The following is an 11,213-nucleotide window of genomic DNA, read 5'->3' as shown; positions in this document are numbered from 1 at the left end:
TGTTTTGTCTATTTTGTTGAAATCAGGCGCCCACCTGGAGAGCAAGGGAATACAGTTCAAGTTTCAGCAATCAGGCGCCCACCTGGAGAGCAAGGGAATACAGTTCAAGTTTCAGCAATCAGGAGCCCACCTGGAGAGCAAGGGAATACAGTTCAAGTTTCAGCAATCAGGTGCCCACCTGGAGAGCAAGGAAATATAGTTCAAGTTTCAGCAATCAGGAGCCCACCTGGAGAGCAAGGGAATACAATTCAAGTTTCATCAATCAGGCGCCCACCTGGAGAGCAAGGGAATACAGTTCAAGTTTCAGCAATCAGGCACCCACCTGGAGAGCAAGGGAATACAATTCAAGTTTCAGCAATCAGGCGCCCACCTGGAGAGCAAGGGAATACAGTTCAAGTTTCAGCAATCAGGAGCCCACCTGAGAACAAGGGAATACAGTTCAAGTTTCAGAAATCAGGCGCCCACCTGGAGAGCAAGGGAATACAGTTCAAGTTTCAGGAATCAAGCGCCCACCTGGAGAGCAAGGGAATACAGTTCAAGTTTCAGCAGTCAGGCGCCCACCTGGAGAGCAAGGGAATACAGTTCAAGTTTTAGCAATCAGGCGCGCACCTGGAGAGCACGGGATTACAGTTCATGTTTTGGCAATCAGGCATCCACCTGAAGAAAAGGGAAAGCATCTCAGATTACAATTCAAGTCGGCAACAAAGGGACTTCACTGGGGGAATACAAGTCAACAAGGCAACAAGAATCACAAGATCAAGTTTGAAGATATAGATAAGGCTTTTGTAATTCATAGATCATAGTTTAGTCTAGCTTCTTTTTTTATTTTGTCATGGTGTAATAAGGGGTTCAGTAAGCAGTAGCAGCAGCAGCAACAGTGAAATCACAGCTTCATGGTAGTCCCAACTACCGAATATTTCCGAACTACACTGACCTGATACCTTTATAGCCAAGGATATGTAGGCAACCTCGAAAGTAGGGTGCGGTCAAATCTTTCAAAAAATGCTTCCCACGGAGTATTCAAACGGGCAAAAATCGCTCGTATATGCTCACTTTATCTTTGCATGAAAACTCTTCATGTTTCCGAGCAAAGAGGGGCAGCTGTGAGCACGTGATTTTTGCCCTATATGAATTACTCCCACAAATTCAAAACAAAATAATTTTTTCCGTTGTTTGCAATTTTGTGGATTTTTTTGGCATTTTCTGTCAAGTGTTTGCATTTGTCTGTGCATGTTTATTTTATTTAATTAATGAAAAATACAAAAAAATATGTTGCATTTGCATGTAGGATTTAATTTTATATTTTTGAGTTAGGTGGTAAATTAGTTATTTCATAAAAGTGGGAAAAGTCACAAAAAAATAGTTATTTTGCACTTTTAATTTTAATTTTGAACTTGGGTAGTGTTTCCTTTAATTTGGGTCTTAATTAATTGTGTTAATTGTTATTTAGAGTTAGGTAATTTAATTTGACTAGAGATTAATTTAGGTTTGTTTTTATTTTAATTTGGTTTAAAAAGAATCAAAAGAAATTAGAAAAAGAATTGAAAAAGAAAAAGAAAACAAGAAAAGGAATTCTGATTTGGGCTGCATTTAATTTCCAAACCCCAGGCCCAAAAATTTCTCCCCAATTACCCCAAATACCCGACCAAACCCGGCCCAAAACCTGTCCTTACCCAGTCCTAGTCTCCACTAACACCAAAACGACCCCGTTCCGTTCAACCTTGATCTCAGCCGTCGAGGTTTCTAATCCAACGGTTGGGAAGTGGGGAGGGTTTAATATATTGATATCTGAATCTTGTAACCCCCCCCCCCCCAATCTCTCATCTCTCTCACTCTATCTTCAGAGACGCCCTGTAAAACCCTAGAGCCGCCACCATTTCCCCACCGCCTTAGGGTAGCGGCGGCTATTCCAATCCCACCCAAACTAACACCAAACAACCACCACCCTCTCCTATTTCCAAATCCCGGATCAATTTCCCTCGAACATGCCCCGAGCTCGTCGAATCTGAGTTGAAAGTGAGACCTAAAAAATATCAAAACTCCAAAATCGGTAGATTTGGTGTTGATTAAGACCAGAACGGACCTTGGTCATATGTTTTCATATGAGAACACGTGTTGAGGTCCCTTTCGGTCAAAATCGAGAGTATGAAGAAGAACTCTGGGGCTCGGCCAGTCCATTAGGTATCTTTAAATCTAGTTGTTTCTTTCTTGTATTTTTTATTTTCTTTAAAGTCATCCGTCCTCATCTCATTTCTATGTTTGTGTTTCTGCTTCTTCATAGTATGCTTTGTTATTCATGCACATTTCAACTTAATTATCTTATTGTTTTGGGCTTTGCTTTAAAATTTCCCGTGTTTTTCTTTCTCTTGGTTAACTTTAGGTCAGATTTTTAGAATATTGAGTCTTTGACTGATTTCAATTGATACCTAAAAATCAGAAGGCCCAAATGGGGATTTAATTTGGTTCTGCAGACCCATTAGTTTGGTCAGTTGACCCGGGTTGGGTTTAAGGGTAAATAACAGGGGTGTGGAGGTTAGTTTAGAAAATTGGAGAGGGGAATCTATGAGTAACAGAATTGGGAAGCTTCTAGGAAGCTGGGGAGGGGGATTGTTTGCAATAATGATTTTTGACTAAGGACTTTTTAGCTAAAACAAAAATTAGAAAAGGGCAGAAATGCAAAAACTGAAATCTGCTAGTTGCCCTACTTTCCTTGCCTATAAAGGCATCTCTATCTTGCCTTTCAAGGCAGACCTAGAGACTTTCAGAGAATAATCCAGAAATCAAAAACGGATGGGGAATAAAAAAGAAATTATTGTTCCATTGCATTTTCTTCTATAATTCTGGAAGTTGTTCAATTTCTGAAACAATTTCTCGCTCATCTGGGGTAAAAATGGACTGAATTTGGGTATTGGGGAGAGATGGTTTAAGTTTGTTGATTGGTTTACTGTTCTATTGAGTCCTCTGGTTGGATTTTCACTGTTTCAATTGTTGAATCTGGGTTGGCTGCTACTGTTGGTTGCTGATTCCTCATTTTTTTGTTTTGTTCTTGAGTTCCAGGTACATTTTTCTGAACTTTACTTGATGTAAGTTTCAGTTTGAAGATGGAAATGAGAAGTTAAGGCATGGCAGCAGACTTATCTGAGTTCCATTTATTTTTTATTGTTTGTGCCTTAGATCGTATGAATCCTTGTGTATTCTAGCTAATTTCAGTTTTGAACAATGGGATTCTCATAGTTGTATTTAATTTGGGACTGCTGAAGTGTTGTCAAGTTAAATATGTTGTGAATAAGCTTTAGCTTAGATGAGATAACTATCCATGCTTGATAATAGTTTTGTGTTCGAAATGCTTTTAAATAGGCTAAGGATAAATCAATGTTGTTTGATATGCTGTTGAAAGGCATGTGAATGTATTTTGGTTAGGGTGCTCAGTCAATCATCCTAAATGTGAATGGTTTAAAAGTGAAGCATGATTATTTAGTTAGTGGCTCAGGGGTGTCGGTTTATAGTATTTCCTTGGTTAGTATATGAAGGTGTTTAAATTTGAAAAGGGTTTGAAGTAATTGCTAGTTTAATGCTAATTGGTATTTCAATAACTAGTGATTGTTAGTTTAATTCTGTGGTTACCCAGCCTTACAAATCTGTTGGTGTTTAAATTCTCCCCTATTGTTACATCTGAAACCCAAATCCCGTGCCTGCTCCTGCTTGGGTTCGATAGGCAGATCAGTAGCCTCCAGCTCGCATGAATGCTATGTTGTGCCACTGCAGGGATTCGATCTTGAGTCCCCGCGTTGTAGTTGCACCATACTTTCGAATTGGGCTTGCTTTTGGGCTTAGCTTAAGCCATTTAATATCGGTGGTTCATTAGCATTTGCAACTCAATAAGTTGTTGGGCTCGGGCTTTTAAAAGGGAATGAGCATTTGTTTTTATTCTGTGATTTAAGTTCGAACTTTGGTATAAGAGTCATCTTTAATTCCATTAGGCTTTTCTTTAATTGGTCGGATTCTTTAGAAAATGGGTTGAGGTTGCCACACTAGCTAAAATGAACAATTATGGCCTTTCAGTTTGATGATTGCTAATTAGCTAGTAGGATTGAGATTTTATTTAAATAATAGAAGTTCCGTGAGCTTTCTTTAGTTAATTAATTGGGTTTTTGAAGGGTAGATTGGTTGAGGTGTGCCATACTCAACAACACAAATAGCTATGGCCCTCACGATTAAGTCTAGAAGTTAGAATAAATCGAGGTGTACCATGCCAAACAAAATGACAATTGCATGGCCCTCGTTTAATTAATCTTGTTTATCCTTAGAAATTGAGGCGTGCCATTTAGCGAATTTTCATGGCCCTCGCAAAGTTGCAAACGCGTAGTTGCTTTAGACGCGTTATTTTAATAATTTACCTTCCTAAACTCGGGTGCACATTTATGTGACCCAAATCCAAATCTCAACAATGTTATATAAAATATGTCGAGAGCCGCGGGTGCATTTATGTGACGTGGTTCGAGATGTATTTTAAATGACGTTGCAACTTTCCTTAAAAAATAAATAAATAAAGCGGTTATGAAGTTAAAATGCACATAGGTTAAAACATGTACTAAAATCAGATAATAGGCCAATTTATAACAGTTGAGCGACCGTGCTAGAACCACGGAACTCGGGAATGCCTAACACCTTCTCCCAGGTTAACAGAATTCCTTACCTGGATTTCTGTGATCATTTCCTCGATTCGGGATTTGAAACCGGTGACTTGGGACACCATAAATATCCCAAGTGACGACTCTAAATTTAATAAATAAATGAATCCTGTTTCGATTGTCACTTTAAGTTGAAAAAAACTCCCTTATACTACCCTTCCGGGGGGTGTAGGTAAAAAGGAGGTGTGACACATACAAGAAGATAGAAAGAGATGTTGCAGATTGTAATAGCAGGCTGCATAGGACTAACCCTGAAGTCTGAACTTTTGTAATGCCAAATATTCCAATCTATTATAGTACACACACATCAAACGATTGTAATTTCCAAAAGTAGAGTGCTGTAAGTGTACCTAAGGCACTTTATTCAGATTTAACATTTGCAGCTCGGAAGGACTCTTTAGTTCGTCCATAGTATATGGCATGCCCGCTGGTGTATGTTATAAAGTTCCAGCCAAATGCTGAACCTCCAACGACATATGAACCTTGGACAACATTATCTCCAGCTTGCTGTTTCTGAGATGAATTCGCTTCAGTTTTTGCAGATGTCCCATTTTCTGGAGGCTTCGTGTCTTTCTGCTGCTCGCTAGACTTTTCTCCGTCCTTGATATCCACAGACATAGGCTGAGCTCCCGGTGCATCCTTAGCTGCCTCTGGATTTACTGTTTCAGTCATCATCTCCTTGTAAAGATCCATTAGGAGATTCAACTCTGCATACCAGCATTTACATGCACATGAGGATAAATGTCTGATATAATAATAACAATTTGATTGTCATGTTGAAAATCTTGATCATAGTTTGACAACAAAAAATAAAAAGAGCAGACACATAGGCATGGTTCCAATAACAACAAATTACCATATCCATGGCCAGGCATTTGAATTGCTATAGCTAAATATGACTCACCTGAGGTGAGAGAAAGCCTGACCATTCAAAGTAGTACAACAAATGCGCCTTATGCAGATCATGCCTAATGGAATTTAAACAGTCTTCAATTAAGATACATCCAAGTGCCAGCGACAGTGAATCACACTGAATACAAGTTCAATAAAATCCAAGCATTTCCTAAATGAATAGCTGAAAACTGCTGCTATGTAAATTAACGTACAAGGCATAAGCTCCAGAGGAAGAAATGGCTTAACCACTAAAGTACCTCGCTACTCCTAGCATGCTGCAACTAACCAGCTTGTACTAAAACTAGGCACACTAGAAAACAAAGCAACAAACAACCATGTAACTACAGAGATAATGCAGTAAACCGCCATGCATTTCTTACTGACTCCAGAACTTTCACATGATGCATTACATTAGTACCAAGAAAACAGAAATGAAGAGAATGCACTAGCATGTACATAAACTCCTGACTAGTGTGGATTAAATTGCTAGTAACTTGGTGATGTATTTCATACAACTGTTCAAATGAGAAATCGAAAAGAATAAATTTGATAGGAAGCTTACGTTGACGAATTTCGGTAGCAGCCTTGCAATTCCGGAAGTCAGGAGTCCGAAGAACCTTCAAGATGACAAATAAAAGTAAGCTCCTATAACATCCGATAGAATGAGTTAACATTCATGAAGGCAATGGAAAAAGTGAGAGTTTTTCCTTGGATTGGCCTTTTACAACTTTCTTCCCAGTGTCATTTGGTGCTTATAGATAAGACCTCTAGGTGTTTAGCGTATCATTATGCATTGCTTGAGGTCTCATTTTCCAAAAATGAATCTAGAGAACTTTAACAAGCTAACCAAAATAACAAATGAGAATTATACATGATATATATACATTTTTGCGCATAATGCTTATTCTGGTTCAAGATCTTACATCAAATAAGCAATTGGAAACCATTTACAGTTTTCAGCTCAAGGCAAAGGTGAGTCCTCAGTTCTGTAAGACATTCAGATCCAATGCATGGGGAGAGAAACTTTCCCCGTTATGGCACATCCAAGCAGCTTAATGGAACAAAGGATTTTATATCTTATATTGAAATAAGTTCACGCACAATCACAGGTTCTAACCACATTAGTGCCAGTTAATAGACACCTACAGTTTACACACGTTTGAAATGGACTGAGATAGATTAAACTCATTGTGATACTCAAGGAACCTATTGGAAACATGCCAAAACCTAACTGGATTCATATATCAGATAAAGTGTCACAACTGAAAATTATTACATAATGTACTGTATTACAGCGCTTTACTGTATCAACCGCGACTTTACAGCTTGTCTTGGAATATTAGTCATAGACTAATAGCTGTTGCTTTAGTACTAAGCCACTTCATACCCATGTTTGTCAAAGTTCTAGAACCCAAGTTTGTCAAAGTTCAAGAACCCAAAGCGGGATTATAATAGAAACCAGATATAAAGACCTAGAAGGGGAGCCTTGGAGGAACGGTAAAGTTATCTCCAGATGATATATAAGTCACGGGTTCGATCCGTGGAATCAACTAACTCTTGCGTCATGATAGGTTTCCTACATCACATCCACTTGGAGTGCGGTCCTTCCAGAACCCTGCGTGAACACGGGATGCTTCATGGCTTCATGCACTAGGCTGCCCTTTTTATAAATACACCTACCTGACCTATACCCCTAATAAGCAAACAGTAATAGCAGAGACTTACAGTCGCAAGGAGAATAATGGCAATTTTTGCCTTGTCATTATTTATGTAGTTCCCAACCTCTTTAAATCTCACTAACTTTGTTTGTTTTAGATGCTTCCAGGCAGCATACACAAGGAAAAATATGCAGAAGAAGTTAGTTCATTAGGTAAGACAGAAATCCTTTCATTATTGGTTTAGAAACAAAGAGTTTTTATCTTTGCTCCTTACTATCAATACTTAGACGTAAGTGACACTTAGAATGAAAGGAAAAATTGAAGAGCATTCAGTGCGAAACAAAATGTCTGTGATGCAAGTTTGAAAAGGAAAAAGAAGATGACCGGAGGGTATGCATAGGTGGAGGGGGTGAGGCTAGGGAGAGGTAGAGGAGCACCAGGGGTTTGGATGGGAATGAAAGTGGCTTTCAAAACACAACACTATGCTCTTCTCTAAACTTTTGGAAATTTTTACTAAAAGAGCTCGTGTTATTGATACATTTTCAATAAATGAGAAGAAACTTGTTTCTCTACATGGTTATGAAAAAGGGTATCTGCACACGTTGCTCCCATGGACGATAAGATGCAGCAAGCGAGGCTTAGATGGTTCCGGCACGTGAGGAGGAGAAGCCCAGGTGCCCCGGTTAGGAGGTGTGAGCGGTTGGCTTTGGCAGGTACGAGAAGAGGTAGAGGGCGGCCTAAGATGTATTGGGGCGAGGCGATCAGGCAGGACATGGCGCGCTTCAGATTTCCGAGGACATAGCTCTTGATAGGAAGGTTTGGAGGTCGAGCACTAGGGTCGTAGGTTAGGGGGTGGTTGAGCATTTTTACTCTTTGTACCAGTTAGTCTGATAGAGTTTTGTCTAGGACTGCTAGCGGATTATGTTGTGCGCTATGTTGCGCAGACTCTCCAAAATGTAGCTGCACCCGTGTCGGATCCTTCAAAAATGCACTACTTTTGGAGGATCCGACACGTATTCGGCCATATTTTCGTAGAGTCCGAGTAACATATGTTGTGTGCACACCATTTTTCTAGTTTTACATAGTATTGGGTTATTACCTTCCACTTATTTATTGTCTCTTTCGATGCTGATTATTATTTTTCTGGTTTCTTTGTTGTTACGGATTTATTCTTTTGTTCTTTTCTGATATTATTGTCTCGTCTGTTGAGCCGAGGGTCTCCTAGAAACAGCCTCCCTACCCTCCTGGGGTAGGTAAGGTCTACGTACACTCTACCCTCCTCATACCCCACTAGTGGGATTCTACTGGGTTGTTGTTGTTGCACACGTATTTCCCCGTACAAATTTGAAAAGCTCCTTTCTACAAAGCACCCTTAAGTTTTCAGTTACCGCTGAGCTGAATGGTTTGGTCTTGGAAAAGTAAGCACCACCAGGTTCAAAATAAAGCAGCCAAGTTCTTTTTATAGATCATATGACAGAGTAGGTCATAGCCGACACATACAGAGAAAATGGCAAAACATTCAACGCAACATATGCCAAGTTCTGGACTTAATTCTAAAAGGAAATTCTATTTACAGAGACATAGCGATGTGGCTTCTCAAGTACTAGTCAGGTTAGTAAAAAATGACATTTTTACTGCATTTGTACAAACTCGCAGAGTTCTCTTCATGCAGATCTCCTTAAACTAATACAGTGAAATAATATTCACTGGAACACTACTTGCTCTAAACCATACAGAATTCTACGATTTTCTGAACCTACTTCATCACCCAGGAAACCTATTCCCAACTTGCCAACTTGTATAGTATAACTAGTACTAGTAAATCATATTGCATGAAAAAGAATAATATTACTGGCTTACTGCTGCCACTATAGTTTCTTTCAGCAATTAGTGAATATATGGATAAATTGCACTAAAATGTTTATAAAACCCAAAAGTCCTAGTATGATAAATGCCAAGTTTTTTCCAGAATAGGAGCTAGAAAAACTCTTAAAATGGAGAAAAGAAATCACAAGAGAAAATTGCACTCAAATACTGAACAGGACATGTGGACCTTTAACAAGAGTAGTCCAAACAAAGTCAAGTTATTCACAGATTTTCTTATTATGATAAATGTTAAATCTTTAACATCACAGGAGCTAGAACACCTCTTAAATCTGAGGAAAGAATAGGAAATGTGACATTTTTTAATCCTTTAAGAACAAAAAACATCAAGAGCGGATTTTCACAGCCCAAAATATACTAAATTCAGTTTTCAGAGAAATCTAATAGGAAAACCCACAAAATGAAGGACACCAACAAGCAATAACAACAGGAAAAATCCAAAAGACGTCAAAGTAATGCAACAAAAAAAAAATCACACTTTTATACAGCAAAAAAATATACTCCAACTAAATTCAACTTCCAAAGAAGTCTAATGAAAAAAACCAAAAATGGAAGGACACCACAAGAAGAGTCCAAAACAAGTCAATTTATGCAACAACAAACCAAAAAAGTTCACATTTTATAGAGCAAAAAATACACTCCAACTAATATTCAAATTACAATGAAATTTAATGGGGAAAACCGCAAATTGAAGGACACCCACAAGCAATAATAAAAAGAACAGTCCAAAACAGGTCAATTTATTTAGAGATTTGTACCTCAATAACATGAGGTCTGAGATCTTCAACAATGAGTCGCATCTTGTAATAAGGGGTGGAGGTGTCAAGTGGCCTCTTTCTACTGTTCATGTGTTGTTGAGAAGAAGTATTTTGAGTTGGGGGTTCCATGGATTCACTTTCCCTTCTACTCTGTACAAATGGAAGGACTCAAAAAGCAGTGAATCTTTGGTGTTGGACAGTGGTGGTGTTTTTCTTGAATCTTGAGCAAATATCACTCAGGTCCCAAACTATGCTCTAAGTATAATGTGATCCTTTAAATAATTGCAGTCCCTTTGGATTGGCTTGTTTTAAGTACTTTTAATCCAAAATAGCTTTTAAGTCATTTTATAGTATTTGAACAAAGTAAAAAAGCACTTATTTTTAAGTTAAAATGATAAAAATAAGTCAAAAGCTAGAATTACTAAGAGCCCGTTTGGCCAAGCTGCCAAAATTTGCTTATTTTGAAAAATACTTTTTTTGAGAAGTATTTTTTTCAAAAGTACTTTGAAAAAAATAGTTTGCGTTTGGCCAATTCATTTAAGAAGTACTTTTTGCAACATTTGGTAAATAAATTCTGTTTGGCCAATCTTTCTAAAAAGTACTTTTGAGTGTCAAATTTCCAAAAAGGATAGTACCAAGCTCTGTTTTAAAAGGCAGAATTGGGACTCGCCTTGGAGCGGGACACTCGTAAAACGCCCTTGGGCTTATGTGTGGGGCTTAGTTCCGTGAGACTTACGTCTCGGCCGTCGGGGCTTACGCCTCGGACACGCCCAACGCCCAGCGTACTGGGCACGCCTAATAAAACTTTATGCAATTATGTGTAACTAACCTTGTAAATCCTCAAACTTTCTTAATAAATCGTTAAGTATTTAAAGTTACTTTTTTCTTAATCATAAATCATTAAGTTGAGAGTATTTTATGTCATAATAAAAAGAAAAATTATTGCACGTTATCCACTAAGATTGCTATGATAGTAAATTCTAAATAAATCTTTCATTTAAAAGTACTTATTTATTAACTTTTGTTATGTCTTTATTATATTAGTTCATAATTTTTTTTATAATTATTTTCCTAAATATTATTTTTATGTTTACGAGATACGGTACTTATTAATTTAATAGCGCAATATTAGCTAGTAACTGTTTACAAATAATTAGTTATCATGATATAGTATGGTGAATTATGTTTCACTTTATTAACTTGTTGAAACTTACAAATAAATGATGCAAGAGAATCATATTTAAATTGTGAATTATATTTTTATATAAATTCTCTTTCAAATAGAAAACATATTATTGAATAAAAGGAGTATTTAAAAAATATCAAAT

At 37.7% G+C, this 11,213-nt stretch overlaps 1 protein-coding gene across 1 annotated transcript; it reads right to left on the bottom strand.

Moving 5' to 3' along the window:
- Positions 4,891–10,144, bottom strand: LOC109235192. The gene is made up of 3 exons (XM_019401194.1): positions 9,886–10,144; positions 6,148–6,202; positions 4,891–5,398 (listed from the first exon to the last, which is right to left on the bottom strand). Exons 1-3 carry the CDS (start codon positions 10,012–10,014, stop codon positions 5,052–5,054), a joined length of 531 nt encoding a protein of 176 aa, XP_019256739.1. The 5' UTR covers positions 10,015–10,144; the 3' UTR covers positions 4,891–5,051.

This window comes from Nicotiana attenuata, chromosome 12, assembly GCF_001879085.1.
Source record: "Nicotiana attenuata strain UT chromosome 12, NIATTr2, whole genome shotgun sequence".
NCBI classification, from domain to species: domain Eukaryota; kingdom Viridiplantae; phylum Streptophyta; class Magnoliopsida; order Solanales; family Solanaceae; genus Nicotiana; species Nicotiana attenuata.
This window is presented reverse-complemented; position numbering and strand designations above follow the sequence as displayed.

Bases quoted from the DNA above. Each gene is read 5' to 3' on its own strand.
- LOC109235192 (XM_019401194.1), bottom strand. From the start codon at position 10,014: ATGGAACCCCCAACTCAAAATACTTCTTCTCAACAACACATGAACAGT. The intron at 6,203-9,885 runs GTACAAATCTCT...GTCATCTTGAAG, and splicing joins TCAGACCTCATGTTATTGAG to GTTCTTCGGACTCCTGACTT. The intron at 5,399-6,147 runs GTAAGCTTCCTA...GCTGGTATGCAG, and splicing joins TGCTACCGAAATTCGTCAAC to AGTTGAATCTCCTAATGGAT.